The sequence below is a fragment of the Microcaecilia unicolor genome, chromosome 11 (assembly GCF_901765095.1).
Source record: "Microcaecilia unicolor chromosome 11, aMicUni1.1, whole genome shotgun sequence".
Classification (NCBI taxonomy): domain Eukaryota; kingdom Metazoa; phylum Chordata; class Amphibia; order Gymnophiona; family Siphonopidae; genus Microcaecilia; species Microcaecilia unicolor.
This window is the reverse complement of record NC_044041.1, coordinates 134,812,367-134,837,918: the sequence shown is the minus strand read 5'-3', so window position 1 is coordinate 134,837,918 and position 25,552 is coordinate 134,812,367. Positions and strand designations below refer to the sequence as shown.

Below are 25,552 nucleotides of genomic sequence, written 5' to 3'. Positions count from 1 at the left end.
GCTAGGGCTTTTCAGCTTGGAGAAGAGACGGCTGAGGGGAGACATGATAGAGGTACATAACATAATGAGTGGAATGGAACAGGTGGATGTGAAGCATCTGTTCACGCTTTCCAAAAACACTAGGACTACGGGGCATGCCAATCGTGTAAAGGGGGGCACATGCAAGCCCTGTAAAGAAACAGAATGACCAGATAGTAGAACTGTCCGAGGAAAGGATGTACCTTCAATACACAAGAAGACCAGAGACCTACCAGGGGTCTCAATATGTAGCCTAAGAAGGCAACAGACCTACCAGGAGACCGAAGACCATTCTGAAGGAACATAAGCTAGAAACAGTCCTGCCAGAGAGCAGGATTGAGTCTTTGAAGTAACCTAAGATGATAACAGTCCTATGAGAGTACAGAAAGAGCATTCCGGACTAACATAACATGGCAACAATGCTGACCAAAGACAGAGCGCTCAGAATAAAACGCTAGCCCTCAGGGATACCTCCTTGCTCCGAGAGCGACTGACAGTCCCCTAGTTGCAATGTAAAGAGACCACATGGTAATCCTGAAAGCAAACCGAATGCCAAGAGCCAAGAAGGAAAAAATTAAGTTGCAAAGTAAAGAGACCACATGGTAGTCCTGGAAGTAACAACCAAATGCCTGGAGGAATGTCCTACTCAACTAATGCTGAAAAGAAGAGCAGCAGTCTCGGGGAAAAAAAACAAAAGGGAAGCTGCAAATGCTTCAGAACACTCAAAAAGATAAAGAGCACGGGAGTGCAGCTCATGAGACTGCAAAAGGCAATTGCCCAGGGAAAAAACCTCGCAACTATGTCGCACGTAACCCCAAAATATTGTGGAGACTGCGAAATATTTAGACGACTCTTGGCCACCAGTACTAGGCATCCTGAGAACCATAAAAATTGCACTTCTCGGTCTGCGACTTGCTGACTTGTCGACAAGAGGTTTTTTTTTTTTTTTTAATAGCTAGCTGACTCGCCATGAGTGAAGAAGAACCTCCCCTTTTCTGAGGGGTAGCATAATTATGATGAACTTTTAGAGACTGGAAAACAGTGTTGAGAAGGGACATTATTGCGCATTGTGAGCTGGTCACCCTTCCAGGACTCAGCCTGGGCGGACCCTGCTTAGCTTCCTTCACACCGGGCTCTATCCTTCTCAGAAACTCTCCTAAGAGAAATATGCAGAAAAGTTTGTATCAAAAAATGTGCTGCACGAAGCTTCACTATGGATCGAAGGCTTTCATGAAAAAGACTTCAGACTTTGAGAGCGCTCTTGACAGCATTTAGAATTGAAATAGAAGGAAGGAAAATTCCTTCTTAGGAACTAGAAATTAAAATTGCATTCGGAAGAATCAAGAGAGAAAATGGTCTAAGATCCAAGAGTCTGTAGGGAGACCCCTACTTCACATGCCTTGCCGTGAGAGCGATAGAGAAAGGATGCGAAATGAAAAGCATAACCATCTAAAAATAAAACCGCAAGAACTCCTGGACAGAGGAAATAAGAAGATGACTGTCATGTAAGAGTAGCCTGCAACTATGATTTCATGACACAAAGTTAAACAGGTGAGAGTGGCATGTACCTATGATAACATCCTTACTATCCCCATGCCTGTGGAAGAACAAACGTATAGCTAACATATAGGAAATATCCTGGTATGGAAAGCAACCTTTCGAAAAATGCTATAACAAAAAAAACACAACTGTGAACTACCTTCCATTGGAGCCGACTCTGTGGGTGCTTGAGCACCCCCAATATTGAGAAAAACTCATGTATATGTCCAGGGAGGGGTCATTTCCATTGGACTTAGCACCCCCAAGAATTTTGAAAAGTTGGCTCCTGGCCCACAGACAAACGCCACCTGAGATTATAAAGAAACAAACATCAAACAGGCTGGCCAAGTGATGTATATATAGTGGGACACAGACATACAGGAGTCCCAGATAGAGAAATAAATTGCTAAAACTGGGACCTGCACCCAGTTCTGTAGCCCACCTTTTGATGCTGCTTTTAACTCCTAACCCTTATTCACTCTGTTCAGAACCCTTATTTTAACCTGCTCACTTTAAAATCTCCTTATCTCTTGTTTGTTCTGTCTGTCCTAATGAGATTGTAAGATCTGAGGAGCAGGGACTGTCTCTTCATGTTCAAGTGTACAGTGCTGCGTTTTTCTAGTAGCGCTTTAGAAATGTTAAACAGTAGTAGTAGCAGCTTCAGAGACTGTAGTGCTGACTATTAGGCTACAGCAACCAGCTATTCAACATTAAAAACATAAAAAGCAAAGAAATGACCCCCCTAAAGAACATAGGCGACTCCTGAGAAAGATCAGCCCCAAACGGCCCGAAGACGGCGAAAGAGAAGGTCCCGATGCACCCCCCAGCGGCGCACAATATTTACAGGAGCCGGAAGAGGAGATCCCCCGACGCTGGCATACAGCGCAGAGTCTCAGCTTCTCGGACATGACGGTAATGCGCGTGCACGCGCGTACCCGATTCGTGCCAAACTCTCTTTTTTTTTTTTAAGCCCTGCTCCGCCGAACAAACCGCTAAGGGAAGAACACAAACGGCAGTGCTAAATAAAATACAGCTCAACTCTAAAAGAGGGCTAAAAACAAAATGCTGCCGCTTACTCTCTTTTTATTTTTTTTTTTACACAGCTGACTCACAGCATTCCCATGCAATCAAACGGAGCTGTCTGCTCATTCAGTCAGTGGGGACAAGTTGTCTTTAATTTTTTTTTTTTTTTACACCTAAACTCCTCCAAATTACTGCTGCCTCTTTTTTTTTTTTTTTAACCAGCTAGATAATATAGACACCCAAAACAGCAACCAGAGCTGCCTGCTCGTTAAAGTAATGGGGAAAACTCCGCTGAAGAGTAATAGAACAACACAGAGCTGCCTGCTCGTTAGAAGCCGGGGGATGTAGCTTGCTCCTTAAAATGCTTATAAGATTTAACTTTCTATAGTGGCTGCCTCTCCCAAAGACATACACCTTTCTAAACAAAGGGTAGTCCTTCCCAGCTACGTATGGGAGATGGGGAGGAAGGGGGGAGGGACCCGGAGACATCCGAGTTTGACACCCCTAGAGGCTGTAAAAGAAAGAAAGGAAAAGAAGCCCCTACCTGACCAGCGTCTAACAGAGAATTCCTAGGCACAGAAGAAGAGGTAGCAATGTTGTTCTTATTATTAACCTATAAAAGAGAAAGATAAAGAGAGAGACTAATGGGCTCGCTTCCTACCTGCTGGGAGACTGAGAAAATACTGAGGCTAGGGTCACATGGCCAGGGCTCTCATTGGCTCTCTAGTCTTAGAATTTTCTCAGTCTCCACCTGCTGGTAGGCGTGCACAACCATCAGTCCAATCCTGGTCCGGTCCGGAGGGACGCTAAGGAAAAAGGGGTTAGACGGTTTCCTAACGGACAAGTCCATAAACCACTACTAAATGGACTTAGGAAAAATCCACAATTCCGGGAATAACATGTATAGAATGTTTGTACGTTTTGGGAAGCTTGCCAGGTGCCCTTGGCCTGGATTGGCTGCTTTCGTGGACAGGATACTGGGCTCGATGGACCCTTGGTCATTCCCAGTGAGGCATTACTTATGTACTTATGAAAATGAGATGTCACACTCTGTATGCAGTGCAGTACCAGAGAAGGAATTTGAAAACCTCTTTTGCACATTTGCCAGCTTATTTTCGAAAGAGACGGACGCCCATCTTCCGACACAAATCGGGAGATGGACGTCCGTCTCAAAAACAGGTATAATCGAAAGCTGAATTTGGACGGCCTCAACTGCTTTCCGTCACGGGGATGGGCGAAATTCTCGGGGGCGTGGCCGAACGGTAGCGAAGGCGTGACAGGGGCGTGACAGGGGCGTTGTTAACAGATGGACCTCCGCGCCTGATAATGGAAAGAAGCAAGACGTCCCCGATGAGCATTTAGTTCACACAAAGTTGGTCCTGTTTTTTTCACGACCAAGCTTCCAAAAAGTGCCCAAACTGACCAGATGACCACCGGAGGTCACTAACCCCCTCCCACCCTAAAAAACAAACTGTTTAAATATTTTTTCCAGCCTCTATGTCAGCCTCAAATACCATACCTAGCTCCATGACAGCAGTATGCAGGTCCCCCGAGCAATTTTAGTTTAGTTGGTGCTGCGCGGGACCCATGCAGAGAGCAAAAATCGGAAGAAAAAAAAACATGCAAGTGCAGTCAGGGACATCCAAATTAAAACAATAGTAATAGGGGGATTTGAACCAACCACCTTCTTTTTTTTTTTTTTAATTCTTTATTTATTAATTTTAACATTCATAATAATACTTATGAGTGAAAATACACCAAAAGAAAAATCATCATTCAATATACAGATATAATCAACCTCAAGGGTACTCAATTATCGCCCACAAATTTAAGTAATTGATCCAAGGAAAAGGAAATATCTATACTTAAATCTTAAGCAATTTCACAAAAGGGGAAAAAAAAAAGCTTAATTCCTGAGTGGCTTACTCTAATCTGCCATACAGTGTTACATATGAGACTAAACCTGTACTCTGACCTCTTCTCTGCTTATTATAAAGTCCTCCAGCTGTTTTGGTTCAAAAAATTGATATTGTTTAATTTGAAATTTTATTCTACATATACATGGGAATCTGAGAAGAAAGTCTGCCCCAATTGCTATTACCCTAGGGCGTAACAACAAGAACATCTTGCGTCTCCTCTGAGTTTCCCTGGATAAGTCAGGAAATACTCTAACTTTTGAACCCAAAAACAGCGAATCCAAGTGTCTCAAAGAAAGTTTGAGCACAGCGTCTCTATCTATTTCCAACGCAAATGTGACCAGTAAAGTGGTCCTTTGGGTTATAACCTCAAGAGAAGACTCGAGGAATGCCGTGAGATTCATTGCATCTTGCCTCTGTAAATTTTCTGGGATATTCCCATCCACTTGTATATAATAAGCACGGGTTAAAGGTGGCAATGAATTCTCAGGCATTCCCAGAGTTTCTATTAAATATTTTCTAACCATCTGGATTGGAAGTATTAAAGGGGATCTAGGAAAATTTATGAAACGTAAAGTCAATCTCTTAGAATAGTGCAGTCACGGACGTCCAAATTAAAAGAATAGTAATAGGGGGATTTGCACCAGAGCAATTTTAATTAGTTGGTGCTGACATCGGTGTCAGCTAAAACGAGCTGTGATTGGCTGACAGAAACTTGGAGGGACTTAATGGAAGGGAAGGAGGTCTAGGCAGTTGAATAAGTGGTGCAGTGGTTAGAGCACAGGTCGTGTAATCAGAAGGTGGCTGGTTCAAATCCCACTATTACTATTGTTTTAATTTGGGCGTCCCTGACTGCACTTGCATGTTTTTTTTTTATTCCGATTTTTGCTCTCTGCATGGGTCCCGCGCAGCACCAACTAAACTAAAATTGCTCTGGTTCAAATCCCCCTATTACTATTGTTTTAATTTGGACGTCCCTGACTGCACTTGCATGTTTTTTTTTTTGGACGTCCCTGACTGCACTTTCATGTTTTTTTTTTCTTCCGATTTTTGCTCTCTGCATGGGTCCCGCGCAGCACCAACTAAACTAAAATTGCTCCGGGGACCTGCATACTGCTGTCATGGAGCTAGGTATGATATTTGAGGCTGGCATAGAGGCATCTCAGGGGGACCAGTGCACTACGAATACTGGCCCCTCCCACGACCAAATGGCTTGGATTAGGTCCGTTTTTGAGATGGCCAGCAGCGGTTTCAATTATCGCTGAAAACCGCGGACGGCCATCTCTAGGTCCAGCGATCTCACCATTTGTGTCTATCTCTAGAGTCGACACAAATGATGGGATTTCAGCGGGCCGAACCGTATAATCAAAACCGAAGATGGACGGCCATCTCGTTTCGATTTTACGGTTCGCTCCACCTCTTCGCGGAGCCGTCTCCGGAGATGGACGTTTTTACACATAGGCGTCCGCATTCGATTATGCCCCTCTTGGTCTCTCAAACTGATTAGTTAATATAATTTATTTAATTTTACAAATTTTATAACTTGTTTGTAATTCCTGGATGAAACGGTCTGGCTCTTGTTTTGTGGAATCTTGAACTGTAAAGGTATAGATGGAATACATGACTTGGTATGATATAACATAACGAATAGAAAGAAATGCATTTCTTCCTGTGCAAAATGACACTGGCAGATGCAATTTCTCAGAATTGACATAATTCAATTATTAAACTGAAAATAAAATCATTTTTCATACCTTTGTCATCTAGAGATTTTATTTTTCTAGTCATCCTTGTTCCTAGTCTCTGGTTCTCCTTCCCTCTGCTTGTGAGCTTAGCTCTGTTTTCAGAACCTCCTGCCCATTTGCTATTTTTTTCTGTCCTCCATTCTCATTCATTTCTGGCCCTTCATCCATCTTTAGCACTGATCTTTAAAGTCAGCTTTCTTCCATTTTCTGCCTCCTTCTCAAATCTAGCTTTCTACCTCTTTCCTTCTCTTCCACATACAGCAATCCCGCTCTCTCTTTTCTTCCCTTTCTATCCATGTGCAGCATTTCAGTAGCCTTGTGGTTAGTGCAGTGAACTTTAATCCTGGGGAACCGAGTTCGATTCCCACTGCAGCTCCTTGTGACTCTGGGCAAGTCACTTAACCCTCCATTGCCCTGGTACAAAATAAGTACCTGAATATATGTAAACCGCTTTGAATATAGTTGCAAAAACCTCAGAAAGGTGGTATATCAAGTCCAATTTCCCTTTCATCCATGTTCATTTCCACCTTTCCCTTTCCTCCATCCATGTACATCTTCTACTTCATTTCCCTTCCATCCATGTGCATTTCCTCCTCTCCGTTCCATCCATCTGAACCCCCTTTTCCCTTCCCTTTCATCCATGTGTAACATTTCCTCCTCTCCTTCCATCCATGTGCATTTCCCCCTCTCCTTTCTCTTCCATCCATGTGCAGCATTTTCTCCTCTCCCTTCCCTTCTCTCCATGTGTAGTATTTTCCCTCGCCCCTTCCTTTCTATGTGCTGCATTTTCCTCTCTCCCTTTCCCTTCTATATATGTACATTCCCCCCACCTCCACATACACTTTCATTCTATCCAGCTGCAGCATGTTCTCCTCTCCCCTCCCTTTCCATTTATGTGCATCTTCCACTTCCCTCCCCATCCAGTTCCCTCCTGTGAGTCTGGCATGCCTTCCTACCTCCCTCTATCCACCCCCTCATCGGTCTATAGACTTGCTGTGTTGGCCAGTACTTCTGGCAGTGATTCCATCTAGCTCCCTCCAGCTGGGAAGAAGCTTTCCTTCTACCTTGTCCTGTCCATGCAGCAACAGAGAGTGTCTGATGTAATTATTCTGGCAGTGCTGGCCAAAACTGCAAGTCTGCAGGCTCGCGGAGAGGGGGTGGGGGAAAGGAGGTAGGGAAATTGTGCCTTACATGTAAGAGGGAATGGGGGAAAGAGAAGTAAGGAGGTGATGCCAAACTGCCAGGGGAAAGTGAGGTGATTTTGGGGTGACAAGGCAATGCCACCTCATAGCAATGCCTATGCCTGACAGACCAGTCTAGATGAGTGGTTTAGCACCTCTGGGCCTCTGACAACCCTAGCCCTCTAGTCTGTTTCCAAGGGGGCAGGGAAATCATACCCAAAGGACTTTTGCCTGCAGCATTTCCTGGGCTCTAACAGGAATCTGGGTCTAGCCTTCCTGGCAGCAGCCTACTTGTAATTGCTGCACCAGAACATATGACTGCACCATCATCTGCTGAAAGCCACAGAAATTGACGTACACACAGAAGAACAAAAGTCCTTGCAAACTCGAAAACCTCACAGAAAACAGTGAAGACAACTCAAAATATCTTGACAATGCTTAGTATGTAAAGTTTATTATACAACTTGATCGATTCAAGTCGATCAAGTTGTACAATAAACTTTTATATACTAAGCATTGTCAAGATATTCTTTTGAGTCATCTTCGCTGTTTTCTGTGAGGAAAGCCATAGAAACACCACTTATCCAGACTGGTTTGACACAGACTATAAGGAAATTGCCTTTTAGCATCTGGATATCTCACTTGGCTGTGACACACCAGAGGCATACACCTGTGCAAGAAAGACCTGGATGTCTTGTCTTGATCTCAGATGCTTTGTGAACCTACTTATGGATTTCTCACATTGCTTTGACACAGCAGGGGAATACATCTATGCTGTAGCATTTGAATATCTTAACTTGCTGCAAGATGATATAGTAACATACCTGTGTGCTTAGGGCCTGAATATCATGCTCATAGGCTGTGTGCATCCTCTGCATAGCTTCAGCTGAGTTCAAATCCCGTCCTGTCTCATCAGGTTGCTGCTTCTGCTTATTCTGGATTTGAGCTAGCGTCTCTCGAGCATCATGGTAGAGGCGATGCAGCTCATAGGAGGCACCCAGCATCTGGCTGCGGGTGTCTATCAGCTCCAGAAGGTCTGCCCAGGCTTCATTCAGTCCATCCTTCCACTCTGCCACAGTGGCATTCTCTGAGTGACCTGAAGAGATCAGTTCATCTGCCGCTAGGTTCACTGCATCCACACGCTCCTGCCCAATGTTACTTGTATCCCGTGAGAACTCTCGGAATTTGTCCCTCAGCATCTGCCAACCAGAATCGTACAGATTAAATTGACAAATTAATTGACATAAATATTTCCTAAAGTTTGGAAAGGTATAAATTTGATAGCAAAAAAAAAACAAACAAAAAAAACAGGCAAAATCTCCACAGACAAATAATACAAAGCTGAAGGGCAGAGAACATTATCCAAATAAATAGATATGCAAAAACATACATGTCTTGAGGAAAGCAAATGCCACCATTTTTGAAAATGTTTGGTATGGGGTTGCACAAAGATTAAAAATGTAATAACTTGATTAATTGTAATTACAATTTTTAACCACAAGATTAACCGCATAATTCAGCCTTCATGGCAACTATAATGCAATATGGAGAGTCAAAATAAATATACAATGTATTCAAATTTTTTAAAATTTTTATTGTTTCTTAAAATTCTACAATGACATTGATTCTAATTTTTCTTAAATAAATAGCAATTCCTCCAGTCGCAGAAGTACAAACTAATTATCCATTATAAACCAGTTATTTATGGTTACATGTATTCGGTTCTTGATATACTGCCTTCACCAGTACGTGGATCAAAGTGGTTTACATTAAAATGAAAAGATATCACAAGTAAAGCAACACTAACTTGTATACAGGAAAGAACCATTCATTCAAAAATACAATTACAATGCAATCAGGTGTCACTAGATCCCGGACTAGACCACCTGCAACACATCATGCTCCAAATGCCATTCCAAAAAAGTGAGTCTTAAGTAAAACTTTAAACTTCTTATGTGACTGCTCTGGTAGATTGTTTCAAAGCTTAGGGGCAGGAAATAAAAAGCTAAACAACAAGTACACTCATAATGAGCCTGCTTGGGTCCAGGTAAAACAAGCTGTTTAGTGTCTAAGGACCTAAGAGAAGATGCAGGAGTGTAGGGAATAATTAAAGATGCGAGATAGGCTGGGTTACCTTAATGATAGACCTTAAGGGCTAGGTATAATACCTTAAACAGAATACAATTTAGACAAATCAGTTGATTGGCACTCTCAGGAAGCAGAGATGATCTACTGTCATCAATAATAAATCCCGTTTTGAGAATAACCCCCTAATTCTATAAAAGTTGCCAAAAATTGCACATGGAATTTAATTGAACGAGCTAATTAGCACCAATAATTGGCTTTTTAACAAGCAATTATTGACACTAATTAGATTTCATTGGAATTTACATGTGTAAATTTAGACGTGAGATCTGCACCTAAATTTTATGTGTGAGTTTAAAACAAAAGGGGCACAGAAATTGGAGGGTCATGGGTGGAACGGGGGAGTTCCTAGCATTTCAAAATCTGCACGACTGTTCACAAAATTATTTACGGCGAGGCACCGGGATACATGACAGACCTCATAGACTTGCCAACCAGAAATATCACAAAATTTGCACGATCATACCTAAATCTCCACTACCCAAGCAACAAATGACCCAAATACAAATCCACCTATGCATCCAGTTTTTCATACTTAAGTGCACAAATGTGGAACGCACTGCCAAAAGCAGTAAAAACTATGCTCGACCACCTAAATTTCCGGAAAGCATACCCCACCGACCCAACATAAAATACCTGGACACCTGCAACACAATGTAACCAAGACCGTAATGGACATTACTTGACTCTTCCTCCTCCTCGTCCCTATCTAAGTTCCCCCCAACTGTACCTAACCATATATGTACCATCATTATACCACAATATCGCTTTGAATTAATCCAAACCATGCATTTGTTCAGACCGGAATCGGCTAACACCGTTAACGGTAATATGTAAGCCACATTGAGCCTGTAAAAAGGTGGGAAAATGTGGGATACAAATGCAACAAATAAATAAATTTATGTGTGGGGATACATGCCCAGTTTAGAAACATACATTTACACCACGTTTTGGTTGGTGCAAATGGCTGCGCCTAAAGTTAGGCGTGATTCCCGGGTTAAGTGCTATTCTATAAATCGCACCCAACTTTAAGCATAGCTTATAGAATAGTGTTTTTTTTTGGGGGGGGGGCACTGTTGTTTTTCAGCGCTATGTACAGAATTCACCCCTAAATGTTCACATGGAAGTTTCAAAGATAAACTCTAACCAGTTTTGATAGAGCTGGGTACTTCAGTGCAGCTTATTTTCCACCAGTCTAAAATTTGAAATTCTCCAACTGAACTAGGCTCTGCTTTATAAAGTTCTAACTCACCTACATATTCTTACTCATTTTCATTCTCAGAGCCAGGTGGCAGACTGAATTTCATTTTCTTCTGTGGTTGTTTCTTAGATGATGGAAGTGAAAATTTATGGCTTAAAGTTTCCACAACAAGCAATTGTAATATGTAACCTGTCGTTACAAATCGTCCATAGTACCTGAAGATTGGAGGATGGCCAATGTGACACCGATTTTTAAAAAGGCTTCTGGGGGTGATCTGGGAAATTATAGACTGGTAAGCCTGACGCCGGTGCCGGGCAAAATAGTGGAAACTATTATAACGAATAAAATTATACAACACGTAGACAAACATGATTTAACGGGACACAGTCAGCATGGGTTTAGCCAAGGGAAGTCTTGCCTCACCAATTAGCTTCATTTCTTTGAAGGCGTGAATAAACGTGGATAAAGGTGAGCCGGTTGATGTAGTGTATCTAGATTTTCAGAAAGCTTTTGATAAAGTTCCTCATGAAAGACTCCTGAGAAAATTAAAGAGTCATGGGATAGGAGGCAAGGTTGTGGTGCGGATTAGGAATTGGTTATTGGACAGAAAACAGAGGGTAGGTTAAATGGTCATTTCTCTCAATGGAGGAGGGTGAACAGTGGAGTGCCGCAGGGATCTGTACTGGGTACCGGTACTATTTAACATATTTTATAAATGATATGGAAATCTGATGATGAGTGAGGTGATCAAATATGCAGATGATACAAAACTATCAAGGTCGTTAAAACATGTGCAGACTGTGAAATATTGCAGGAAGACCTTAGGAAATTGGAAGACCTGGCGTCCAAATGGCAGATGACATTTAATGTGGACAAATGCAAGGTGGTGCACATTGGAAAGATATCTGAATCACAGTTACGTGATGCTAGGGTCCACCTTGGGGGTAGTGCTCAAGAAAATCTGAGTGTCATTGTATATAATCTGCTGAACCTCTTTTGTTCAGTGTGCGGCAGCGGCGAAAAAAGCAAACCAAGATGCAGGAATTATTAGGACAGGGATGGGTAATAAGACGCGAAAATACTATAATGCATTGTATCGCTCCATGTGTGACCGCACCTTGAGTACTAGCGTTCAGTTCTGGTCTCTGTATCTCAAAAAGATATAGCGGATTAGAAAAGGTTCAAAGAAGAGTGACTAAAATGATAAAGGGCTGGAACTCCCTCTGTATGAGGAAGGCTAAAGAGGTTGGGCTCATTCAGCTTGGAAAGAGACAGCTGAGGGAAGATATGATTGAGGTCTACAAAATCCTGATGGGGTCGAACGAGGTAGAAGTAAATGGATTTTTACTTGTTCCAAAAGTACAAAGACTAGGGGACACTCGAGGAAGTTACATGGAAACACGTTTAAAACAAATAGGAGGAAATATTTTTTTCACTCAACGAATAGTTAAGCTCTGGAACTCTTTGCCGGAGGATGTGGTAACAGCGGTTAGCATATCTGGGTTTAAAAAAAGGTTGGACAAATTCCTGGAGGAAAAGTCCATAGTCTGCTATTGAGACAGACATGGGAAGCAACTGTTTGCCCTGGGATTTGTAGTATGGAGTGTTGCCACGATTTGGGTTTCTGTCAGGCATTTTTGACTTGGCTTGGTCACTGTTTGGATACTGGGCTAGATGGATCATTGGTCTGACCCAGTATGGCTACTCTTATGTTCTTGTTATGTTCTTATCTTTACATTCCATCTGATGAATAAATATCAACTTTTTGAATTGTGCATCCAAAGCACACAATTTCCATAATTCTACATATGGAGCTCAAAATTGCACGCATAAATTTGGACACGTGCCCAATTTGCATGCACAAATTAATTGAATGAGGAAATTAGTGCCAATAATTGGATGAAAACAATCAATTATTGGCGTTAATTGGCAATAATTAGAATTTACATATGCATCTTTGTAATCAGGATTCTATAAAGATGTGAGTGTAAATTTTTAGACACAAATCCAAAAAGGGGCATGGCCATAGGAGAGGCAAGGGCGGTCACGGCATTTTGCTAGATTTTGCACGTAGTGTTATAGAATAAGGCAGATCCACACCTAATTTGGGCGCAGGGATTTACACCAGGTTTCAGTTGGTGTAAATCCTTGTGCCTAAAACTGAATGCAGATTTCAGCTATACATGGCACCCACCTTTAAGTGCTATTTACAGAATAGCGCTTAGTGCTAATTTTTTGGTGCCCAAATTTGGGTGCCATTTATAGAATCTAGTCCAATATAGACAAAAACTTGGCATTGAAACTTTGCTTGTGTCTGCTAAGTTCTACACTAAGCGTCTCCTTAAAGCGAATTATTTATGTGGAATCATCAGATCTGGCAAATGCACGTGTCATATAGCAAATCATATGCAGAACATCTGAAAAGGACACATATTTCTCTCCACCAAGGGGTTGTGTAGCAAATTTGCATGGTTTGAAAGCTTTACAAAGTTTTTCTATCTTTTTCTGATCTGCCTTTGTTAAGAGTGCAGGTGCATTTTTATGTTCTGCCAAAGCTGATATTACTGCTTCCTCGTGTTTCAGCAGCCATTCCAGCATGGCAAAAGTACTGTTCCAACTTGTTGACATATCCTGGAGCAGCAGCTCTTTCAGGCAATTCTTATAACCAGTGGTGTGCTAGTAAATTTTTAACAACAGGCTCTCTCCCCCATCCACCTCTGCCCCCCACCCCCACACACACAAATTGCAGAGCTGGCTATTCCCATGGAGAGAGTTAGCTGGTAAAGTATTAACAACATATAATTTTATTATACACTAGTAAAAAAAGGCCCATTTCTGGCACAAATTAAACGGGAGCTAGCAAGGTTTTCCTTGTAGTGTGTATGTTTGAGAGAGTATGTGTGAGATTGGCTGTGTGTGAGACAGTGAGAGTGAATGTGCGAGTGTGTGTGTGTGAGAGAGAGCGAGAGTGCTGGGTGCGAGTGTGTGTCCTCTGGCCCCCCTGCATCCACCGTGCGATTCTCCTCTCTCCCCAGCTCCCCCTGCAGCCACCCAGCGATTATACTTTTTCCCTTGCCCCCCTGCAGCTACCCACCGATGGTGTTCTCTCCTTTGCCCCCCCTGCAGCCAACCTGCGAGACTCCTCTGTCCCCTTGCCCCCTGCAGCCACGCAGCGAGTTTCCTGTGTCCCCTGCGCCCCCTCCAGGCACCCAGTGAGTCTTCTATATTCCCTGCCCCCCTCCAGCCATCCTGCATTTGTTGTGTGTCTCCTGCCCCACCTCCAGCCACCCAGTGATTATCCTATCTCCCCTGCCCTCCCTGTAGCCACCCTGCTATTGTCCTGTGTCCCCTGCCCCCCCTGCAGCCTCCCTGCGAATGTCCTCTCACCCTGGCCATTTTGCTATGCCCCCAGCGTCCGTCACCGTTCCCTTCCCCCCCCGATGTCTCTGTTGCCAGTGCACCCCCTTCCACCCCCACCGATGTCGTCGCTGCCGGCGCTCCCCCCTCCCCCAAAGGCCCCCCCACCCCACTGACCTGCCGAAACAGAAGATTTTAGCGTGATGTCAACGCCCCTGCAGTACGAACCCATAGAGTAACGTCTGCCCCGCCCTCGACGTCATCGCGTTTTGACGCGAGGGCGGAGCAGAGCTACAGTGCAGTAGAACGTTGGAGGTGAGAATGTGCTCCACCCTCAACGTCATAACGTTTGACGTGAGGGCGGGGCCCAGAGACTGTGATTTTCTGTGGCTTCAGAGTTTCGAACTTACAAACCTGGCTTCAGTGACGTCAGTGAAAATAGAACGTTGAGGGTGAGTTTTATATATATAGATTATTGGTACAAAGGATATGCACATGGTTTTGCTTTTTAAACCCTAGGTAAATCCTAAGGGTGGTTGAACAATAAACTGTGTTGTTTCTGACTTTACTTGTTTTGGAGTGCTTTTGGGTCCTCCTACTGATCTGTACAAGTGCTGTCTGGAATTTTGGAAGAAAGAAATAAGGAAATAAAAATTTAATTTTGGACGTACTCTGTAGAAGTTGTTTTCTTTTGTGATGTGATGTGATGGATGCCTGTTCTGGTGTATGAATGTGATAATCTTTGAATAACTAAACTACCTATACTAAATGGCTATGGATTTCTGAACATATGGTATCATTAAAGGACAAACTTTTAAATGCTCAGTTGGGTATATATCATATATATGCTACTCTCAAATGTTTCAGACATATCATCTATTTGTTCCCATGATATAACTGAATTCTATTATTCTGTCTCAGTGTATTTTGAAATGTAAGCCAACTTTGCTTGGAATGTGTGATAAATGTTTTTAAAAAAAACCTTTATCCTCCATCTTTTAAGACACTGCCTACCTGCTGGATAGTGATGGCACAAGGAAAGCAAGTTTGGTCCAGTGAAGACTAACTCAAAATAACCTGGCTGTTCCTTAGCTGTGCCGTAGTATTACCATACCAAGCCTCTGTGGTAATGCTCCACTAATACGTTAAAAGATTAACTGGATTTCTTGAAAGGATTATTATATAAACTTAGGATGCATCATGACTAGGGACACACACATACGCTTATTTATTCAATATCACAATTCTTCATACAGCCTTTTAGGGTAGACAGTGTTCAGAATGAGCTCCTTTTATTACCGACCAGACAGAGATAAGAGTTTTCAGTTTTGGCACAGTATAAGTTATCACAAGAAAAAAATATATAAGAAAACCAATATGGGCTGCATTAGCGCTTATACAGCCTATTTATGTATAAACAAAAGAAATCTGCATGAAACAAAATATTTATTTTGACTAATAAAACCACTTCCCCCTGAAACATGTTCAAAACAGAATAATCCATTTGTGTAAAAAGGTAAACTTCTACAAAACATGAAGATCTGATTCCATGTGTGCCCCAATAAAAGGAGAGTTTATTTCTACTTCCATTTAATTTCAATATTCCATCAACTTTATAACACCAGGCTTCCCATGGTAGATTACAACAACAACAAGACGAACCCAGGCATCATGAAACAGGATATCCTCACTGAAATTTAGCCATCCATGCCCATTTTGCCATTGCCGTTTCTCTCCCATCCAGAGTAGTGTTCTTTGTTATTATTATTAAGCTATCTTGCCCCCCCTTCCTTCCTTTTCACATTTTATGTTTTTTTTTTGTCAATTTAAATAAATAAATATGAGATTGCGCCGCGGAGCCTAATTACCTGGCTGGATGGAAAGTGAAGTGCTCCGAGATTCTTCTGACGAGGAGGACTGGATGACGATAGCTGGTGGCCGGCAGGGGTGTGTAATCGTGTGGAGCGGAGGACTATGCATGCATTAGCAGTGCAGGAAGCAGAAGGGAAGGCGGCAAGGCGCTACTAGCTCATGCTGGGACGGACAGAGCCAGAAAGGAGCCAAATACCTGCTGCAGGAGCCGTTACACAAGCAGGAAGGGCGCACTCACTGGCGTGCAGGGTGCCGCAGGGGGAGGAAGGCATGGTGATGTAGAAGATGGGAGGGACACGACCGGCGAGAGCGAGAGGAGCCGCTGGGAGGAGCCGCTAGTAGGAAGGGCGCATTGGCGAGGCAGAGAGAGAGCAAGAGGACTGCAAGTTATTGGTTTGCACCCGGCCGATCCGCACCCCCCCACCCCGCCCTTGGTACGGCACTGGAACCAGCACAAGGAGGCAGGGCTGCCAATATCAGGTGACAGCTGGTGTGTGCGGGCATGCGATGCGTGCCTCCAGCCAGGAAAAAAAAACAAAACTTTGTCCCGTCCCTGCTGACAGCTGAGCTGAGCAAAATGTTTCAAAAAGTAACAACCAGCTCTGCAGAGCCGGTGCGAGCCGGCTCCAGCAGCACACTACTGCTTATAACTGTTATGAAGCTCAGAAGTGTTGGACGAACTGTGTTTGAAGTGGCATGCATGCTGTATTTTGAGATTTGGAAAAAACCACATCAATTCCAGCATCTGTCTTACAGCATTTACACAGAGCTGCAGCACATGTACCGTACAAGGAATGTGCTCATTTGGCAGAAGAGAAACTACTTTAACCATATTTCTAGCATTGATTATCCTAAACGTAGAAATTGTATCCTATGGGGCGTTGGGATCGGGCAGAGACCGGCAGGATCGGGCTGCAGGTCAGTCAGCCCCGTTGCCCTCCTCCGGCCGTTCTTCTTCCCATCCTCCGGCGGACGATTTCGGAGCAGTTGCGCCTTTGAAGGAGAGAAAGGCTTCCGAATCGACAGTCGGGGATTTTAGTGTGGCCGGGGAATCGAAGGCGAAGTCTGGTGCGGCTCGTGTGCTTTTCCGTGCGGAATCGCCGCACTGAGGTGAACCGGGCGCCGTTTTGGACGCAGGCACGTTGCAGTGTTCAGGGCCTCCCGTGGCAGACGACCAGCGGGCGATGCCTGTCCCGCTGACAGGATTGCAGGCTGGGGATCCGGGGGAATCGGGAGTGCCATTTTCGACCTGAGTTTGTGTTATTGTTACACAGGGCCTTTTTATTGAAAAGGGGGGGGGGGGGGGGAGTTCTAGATAGTAGCAGTGACTTCGCGGGGCCTCGGTAGAACGTTTTGGGATCTTCTTCCCTGTTGGCTAAGAGACCCTGCGTGGATTTACAGGAGGTGGATGCTCGGTCAGTTTTTTCCGAGGTAGATGACGGTCAGTTGTCAGATGTTTCCCAACTGACCTAGTCAGTGGTAGCAGAGGAGGGGCAGTCTCAGTATGAGGGGGGAGATTACCCCACGGTGGCGCGATTGTTTTGTCAGGACGAATTGGCAAATCTAATTGTCAGGCCTTGGAGATACTGAATATTTCATCTCCTGACGGCAGTGGTCCCTCTTCGTCGGCTCCCTCCATTATGACAGGGACTAAGCGGTCGTCCAGTACATTTCACATTCATGAAGCTATGAGGATTCTCATTGTGGCGCAATGGGACACTCCAGATGCGGGTTTGTGCGTGGCTCGGGCCATGACGCGGTTATATCTTCTTCCTGAAGGGGAAAGAGAGGAGTTGCGTTTGCCCACAGTGGATTCTCTGATCACGGCTGTGACTAAGAGAACTACGTTGCCGGTGGAGGGCGGGACGGCCCTTAAGGACCTGCAGGATAGGAGGCTGGAGTCTTCCTTGAAGGCTTCCTTTGAGGTGGCAGCTTTATGCATGCAAGCGTCGATCTGCGGGTCCTATTCTGCTAGAGCGTGTCTGTCTTGGGTGCAGAAGGCGTCCTCTCCAGAGGAGCTTGTGGCACATTTGCCGGAGCTCGTCGAGTCTGGCGTATTTGGCGGACTTGCTGTATGATATTCTTCGGGCTTCGGCCAAGGAGATTGCCTTGGTGGTCGTAGCTTGCCGATGGTTGTGGCTACGTCACTGGTCGGTGGATACGGCTGCCAAGTCGCGTCTGGCTCACTTGCCTTTTAAGGGTAAGTTGTTGTTTGGTGCAGAGCTGGATCAGATTGTTAAGGATTTAGGTGATTCTAAGGGACATCGGTTGCCGGAGGATAGGCCTAGATTGACGTCTCGTGCGGGCCCTTCTCGGGGTAGGTTTCGCGAGGCCAGGCGTTATCGGCCGGGCAGGTCGATAGCCTTCTCTAAACCCCGTTTTCCTGATAAACAGCAGCCTTTTCGGGGAGAGCACCGCTCAGGCGGCGCGACTTCTAGACCCACCACAGGGTCGCGTACCCAATGATGGGGCCTTGGTCCATCTTCCAGGGTTCATAGGGGGGGCGGCTGTCCCTTTTTCTGGGAGAATGGACCAGGGTTACTTCAGACGAATGGGTGTTAGAGGTGATAAGGGACGGTTACAAGCTGGAGTTGGTGCGAGACCTTTCAGAGTTTTTCGTGGTATCTCCTTGCAACTCCACGAGAAAGAAGATGGCGGTCAGAGAAACGTCGCAAAATTTGATTCACTTGGGAGCAGTGGTCCCAGTGCCAGTCTCTCAGCGGGGTCGGGGGCGTTATTCTATTTATTTCGTCGTTCCAAAGAAAGGAGGGTCTTTTCTTTTCGTCCGGTCCTCGATCTCAAGGGTGTAAACAAGGCGTTGTGGGTGCGACATTTTCGTATGGAAACGCTGCGCACCGTTATAGCTGCAGTTCAGCCCGGAGAGTTTCTGACTTTGCTCGACCTCAAAGAGGTTTACTTGCACATTCCCATCTGGTCTCCTCATCACAGATTTCTTCGCTTTGCGGTGTTGGGACAGCATTTTCAGTTCCAGGCACTTTCCTTCGGGCTCGCTTCAGCTCCTTGGATGTTTTCCAAGATCATGGTCGTAGTCGCAGTTTTTCTGCGACAAGAGGGAGTGCAAGTGCATCCTTATCTCGACAACTGGTTGATCAGGGCTCCATCTTTTCAGGACAGCATTCAGGCGAGGGACAGAGTTGTCAGTCTGCTGCGGTCGCTGGGATGGATTATCAACTTGGAGAAGAGCCGCTTGCGTCCCTCTCAGTCCCTAGAGTACCTGGGAGTTCTGTTCGACACACGGGTGGGCACAGTCTTTTTGCCAGAGACCCGGAGGGTGAAGCTACAGTCACAGATTCAGAGTTTGCTGCTCAGTTCAGCTCCCAAGGCCTGGGACTATGTGCAGGTGTTGGGATCCATGGCGGCTACCTTGGAGGTGGTGCCATGGGCCAGGAGTCACATGAGGCCTGTGCAGAAGTCTATCTTGAGTCAATGGTCTCCGGTGTCGGGGGATTACTCAGTTCGGTTGTCCTGGGAACCGATGGTTCGGATGGAGATGCGTTGGTGGCTCAGAGCCAACAAGTTGAATCTGGGGATGCCTCTGGCGGTTCCGGACTGGGTAGTGGTGACTACAGATGCCAGTCTGTCAGGATGGGGCGCCCATTGTCGGGGTCTCACGGTGCAGGGTGCTTGGTCGCTGGAGGAGGCTTCTTGGTCCATCAATCGCTTGGAACTCCGAGCGGTACGGCTGGCATTGCAGGCCTTTCTTTCGGTTCTGAGAGGGAAGCCAGTCCGCGTGCTTTCCGACAATGCGATGGCGGTAGCCTATGTCAATCGACAGGGAGGTACCAGGAGTCTCCCGCTGACAAAGGAGGCAATGTGTCTTTGCCGTTGGGCGGAGCTATATCTGGCTCAGCTGTCTACGGCGCACATAGCAGGAGCGCTGAATACCGAGGTGGATTTTCTCAGTCGGCATTTTTTGGATCCGGGAGAGTGGGAGCTCTCTGCACAGGCATTTTCGTTGATTACGAACCGGTGGGGAGTTCCGGCAATTGATCTGATGGCGCGGGCGGACAATACCAAGGTGCCGCACTTTTTCAGCTGCAGCAGGGATCCTCAGTCTCGGGGGATAGATGCGCGTCTGCAGCCATGGCCTCAGTCGGTTCTGCTGTATGTTTTCACGCCGTGACCTATGATAGGCAGGTTATTGGGCTGGGTGGCGTGTCATCCAGGTCTAGTGATCTTTGTGGGGCCGGATTGGCCCAGGTGTTCATGGTATGCGGATCTAGAGCGCCTTCGAATCGGCAGTCCGTTGCGATTTCCCATTCGGCGCGGTCTGTTGTGTCAAGGTCCTATCCTTATGGAAGATTCCTCCCCGTTTGGTCTTACGGCCTGGCTATTGAGTGGGCGACTTTGAGGAAGAAGGGTTATCCAGATAGGGTGATAGCCACCATGTTGAGAGCTAGGAAGTGTTCCACCTCGACAGCGTATGCTAGGGTGTGGAGGATCTTTGAAGCATGGTGTGCGGCGGCAGGACTGTCAGCTTTTTCGGCGCCGGTATCTTCGACCTTGGACTTTTAGCAGGATGGACTTGACAAATGTCTATCGTTGAGCTCTTTGAAGGTTCAAGTTGTGGCCTTAGCATGTCTTCGGGGTCGGTTAAGCGGTTCTTCCTTAGCCTCTCACCCTGATATTGTTTGGTTTTTGCGGGGGGTCAATCATTTGCGCCCGCCGCGTTTACCTATTTTTCCAGAGTGGAATTTGAATTTGGTGCTGCGAGCTTTTCAGCGGCCTCCTTTTGAGCCTCTGTCGCGTCTATCGGTTAAGGATTTGACGCTGAAGACAGTGTTTTTGGTTGCTAATTCTTCAGCTGGGCGAGTTTCAGAGATTCAGGCTTTGTCCTGTAGAGATCCGTTTCTTCATTTTAAGGAGGCGGGGGTGTCTTTACGCACGGTGCCGTCCTTTTTACCTAAAGGTTGTTTCTCATTTTCATTTGAATCAGCAGCTCTCCCTTCCCTCTTTTCAGAGGGAGGATCATCTGACAGAGTTTCGAGCACTTCGGTGTCTGGATGTTAAGAGGGTTATTATCAAGTATAGCGAATGCTACATACCTGTAGAAGGTATTCTCCGAGGACAGCAGGCTGATTGTTCTCACTGATGGGTGACGTCCACGGCAGCCCCTCCAATCGGAAACTTCACTAGCAAAGGCCTTTGCTAGTCCTCATGCGCCCATGCGCACCGCGCATGCGCGGCCGTCTTCCCGCCCGAACCGGCTCGTGTTCGTCAGTCCCATATGTAGCAAGACAAGACAAGGGAAGACACAACTCCAAAGGGAAGGCGGACGAGTTTGTGAGAACAATTAGCTTGCTGTCCTCGGAGAATACCTTCTACAGGTATGTAGCATTCGCTTTCTCCGAGGACAAGCAGGCTGCTTGTTCTCACTGATGGGGTATCCCTAGCCCCCAGGCTCACTCAAAACAACAAACATGGTCAATTGGGCCTCGCAACGGCGAGGACATAACTGAGATTGACCTAACAATTTATCCAACTAACTGAGAGTGTAGCCTGGAACAGAATAAAAATGGGCCTAGGGGGGTGGAGTTGGATTCTAAACCCCGAACAGATCCTGAAGCACTGACTGCCCGAACCGACTGTCGCGTCGGGTATCCTGCTGCAGGCAGTAATGAGATGTGAATGTGTGGACAGATGACCACGTCGCAGCTTTGCAGATCTCTTCAATAGTGGCTGACTTCAAGTGGGCCACTGACGCAGCCATGGCTCTGACATTATGAGCCGTGACATGACCCTCAAGAGCCAGCCCAGCCTGGGCGTAAGTGAAGGAAATGCAATCTGCTAGCCAATTGGATATGGTGCGTTTCCCCACAGCCACTCCCCTCCTGTTGGGATCAAAAGAAACAAACAATTGGGCGGACTGTCTGTTGGGCTGTGTCCGCTCCAGATAGAAGGCCAATGCTCTCTTGCAGTCCAATGTGTGCAGCTGACGTTCAGCAGGGCAGGAATGAGGACGGGGAAAGAATGTTGGCAAGACAATTGACTGGTTCAGATGGAACTCCGACACAACCTTTGGCAAGAACTTAGGGTGAGTGCGGAGGACTACTCTGTTATGATGAAATTTGGTGTAAGGGGCTTGGGCTACCAGGGCCTGAAGCTCACTGACTCTACGAGCTGAAGTAACTGCCACCAAGAAAATGACCTTCCAGGTCAAGTACTTCAGATGGCAGGAGTTCAGTGGCTCAAAAGGAGGTTTCATCAGCTGGGTGAGAACGACATTGAGATCCCATGACACTGTAGGAGGTTTGAGAGGGGGCTTTGACAAAAGCAAACCTCTCATGAAGCGAACAACTAAAGGCTGTCCTGAAATCGGTTTACCTTCCACACGGTAATGGTATGCACTGATTGCACTAAGGTGAACCCTTACAGAGTTGGTCTTGAGACCAGACTCAGACAAGTGCAGAAGGTATTCAAGCAGGGTCTGTGTAGGACAAGAGCGAGGATCTAGGGCCTTGCTGTCACACCAGACGGCAAACCTCCTCCATAGAAAGAAGTAACTCCTCTTAGTGGAATCTTTCCTGGAAGCAAGCAAGATGCGGGAGACACCCTCTGACAGACCCAAAGAGGCAAAGTCTACGCTCTCAACATCCAGGCCGTGAGAGCCAGAGACTGGAGGTTGGGATGCAGAAGCGCCCCTTCGTCCTGTGTGATGAGGGTCGGAAAACACTCCAATCTCCACGGTTCTTCGGAGAATAACTCCAGAAGAAGAGGGAACCAGATCTGACGCGGCCAAAAGGGAGCAATCAGAATCATGGTGCCCCAGTCTTGCTTGAGTTTCAACAAAGTCTTCCCCACCAGAGGTATGGGAGGATAAGCATACAGGAGACCCTCCCCCCAGTCCAGGAGGAAGGCATCCGGTGCCAGTCTGCCGTTGGCCTGAAGCCTGGAACAGAACTGAGGGACCTTGTGGTTGGCTCCAGATGCAAAGAGATCTACCAAGGGGGTGCCCCACACCTGGAAGATCTGGCGCACTACTCGGGAGTTGAGCGACCACTCGTGAGGTTGCATAATCCTGCTCAGTCTGTCGGCCAGACTGTTGTTTACGCCTGTCAGGTATGTGGCTTGGAGCACCATGCCCTGACGGCGAGCCCAAAGCCACATGCTGACGGCTTCCTGACACAGGGGGCGAGATCCGGTGCCCCCCTGCTTGTTGATGTAATACATGGCAACCTGGTTGTCTGTCTGAATTTGGATAATTTGGAGGGACAACCGATCTCTGAAAGCCTTCAGAGCGTTCCAGACCGCTCGTAACTCCAGGAGATTGATCTGCAGATCGCGTTCCTGGAGGGACCAGCTTCCTTGGGTGTGAAGCCCATCGACATGAGCTCCCCACCCCAGGAGAGATGCATCCGTAGTCAGCACTTTTTGTGACTGAGGAATTTGGAAAGGACGTCCCAGGGTCAAACTGGTCCAAATCGTCCACCAATACAGGGATTTGAGAAAACTCGTGGACAGGTGGATCACGTCTTCTAGATCCCCAGCAGCCTGAAACCACTGGGAAGCTAGGGTCCATTGAGCAGATCGCATGTGAAGGCGGGCCATGGGAGTCACGTGGACTGTGGAGGCCATGTGGCCTAGCAATCTCAACATCTGCCGAGCTGTGATCTGCTGGGACGCTCGCACCCGCGAGACGAGGGACAACAAGTTGTTGGCTCTCGCCTCTGGGAGATAGGCACGAGCCGTCCGAGAATCCAGCAGAGCTCCTATGAATTCGAGTCTCTGCACTGGGAGAAGATGGGACTTTGGATGATTTATCACAAACCCCAGTAGCTCCAGGAGGCGAATAGTCATCTGCATGGACTGTAGAGCTCCTGCCTCGGATGTGTTCTTCACCAGCCAATCGTCGAGATAGGGGAACACGTGCACTCCCAGCCTGGATATGCAGGGGGGGTGGAGGGAAAGGGGAGAAGTGCTGGATATGCAGAGGGTTGAAGTGAAGGGGAGAGGTGCTGGACATGTATGGGAGTTGGATGAAAGGGAAAGAGGTGCTGAACATGTAGGGGGGCTGGATGAAAGGGAGAGATGCTGGACGTGTGTATGTGGGGGGGGGGGGGGGCTGAAGGAGAGGTGCTGGATATGCAGATGATGATATGCAGAGGGAAGGGAGAGAGATGCAGGGAGAAAGAGCCAGATGCATAAGGGGAAGGAAAGAGAGGAAGAGAAGCTGGTTGGGGGTGGGATCAGAGAGGAGAGGGACACATTGGTGTGGAGGAGGGAGAAAGGGGACCTAGGGAAGTATACAGATACAGAAGGGAGATGATGGGCATTAGGTGGGAGCATGGGGACAGGGACACAAATGTGAGATGCTGTATGGGGATGGCACATGGGCACAGAGGGGTAATGCCTGACCAAGGGGGGGTATAGAATAGAGATAAAATGCTGGACACTGGAGAGGGGGGTATATGGACACGGGGGGGGGGGGGGGGGAGATACCAGACAAGGGAGAGAATAGGAATGCAGAAGGGATATGCTGGGCATGGGGTGCATAGGTGCACAGAGGAATGATGATGGATGAGGGGATATGAACACAGGGGAGATACTGAACAAGGAAATATAGGAAAACAGAGATGGGAGATGGATGATGGACATGAAGAAAGAAGAAATGTCAAATAGGAGACCCTGGCAAGTGAGTTAAGAGAAGACAGAGGGAAGCAGAAACCAGAGACTGGGACCAATATGATTTGAGAAAAAATGACCAGACAACAAAAAGGTATAAAAAATATTTTATTTTCAATGTTGTGAATATAATATGTTGGATTTGGAATGTACATCTTGCCAAAGTTGATGGTAAACATGGCTGGCGTCCAGGACAGAAATCTAGGAAAGGACCCCAAAGTCCATTACCAGGCTGCTCCTTCAGCTTCCAGCATGCAGGCTTTCTCTGGCCAAGGAACCAAGCACAATTGCCCTAGTTCCATCCCCTAACACCATCCCTGGCATGTGCCATCTTTATATTTTGCACAGGAGCAAGTGCCTTTCTTTCTTGTTTCTCTGGTGTTGTACTACATGCAAGGTCTAGTTTCTTGGGGTTTCCGTTTAATTTATATTTCTAGAGTTTGTGGTCACTTATTCTGTGTTTGGCATTTGTGTCTTGTGTGTGTGACTGAGGTATTCTATTAGCATGAAGTTTCCATGTAGCATTCTGTAGTAATTTGGCTTGTTCAGCTTTCCTGATAAATGTATTTGTATTTTAGGGCCCTACTATAATATTTAAGGCACTTCTTTTTCATAGGTAGGATCTTTGTTTTTGGAAGTTAGTGTTGGCATAGAAATGTTAAGTAGTAGTAGTAGTAGTAGTAGATTTGCTCTAGGTTCTGAGTGAGTTTTGTTTTATAGATTTTTTTAAAGTTAATTTATAATGTCTGTAATTGAGATTACACTAGAAAACAAAATTTCTTTATATGATGAGTTTTATGGAGAATTGTCCTTGCTGTGCTCTGTATCCATTGTTGGTGGACAGCCAGGAGGTTCTCTGGATGCAGAATGTGTTTGGCTTCAATACCATATATGTGTTGGAGGACCATGGCT

At 46.1% G+C, this 25,552-nt stretch overlaps 1 protein-coding gene across 1 annotated transcript in view; it reads right to left on the bottom strand.

Annotated features, from left to right (window-relative positions):
- The window catches only part of SPTBN2 (spectrin beta, non-erythrocytic 2), a 1,201,559-nt gene that overhangs the window by 314,393 nt on the left and 861,614 nt on the right, over positions 1–25,552 (bottom strand). Inside the window, exon 25 of the mRNA XM_030217767.1 lies at positions 8,247–8,621. Within this exon, the coding sequence (XP_030073627.1) occupies positions 8,247–8,621 (375 nt within the window). The remainder of the gene's footprint in view (positions 1–8,246; positions 8,622–25,552) is intronic.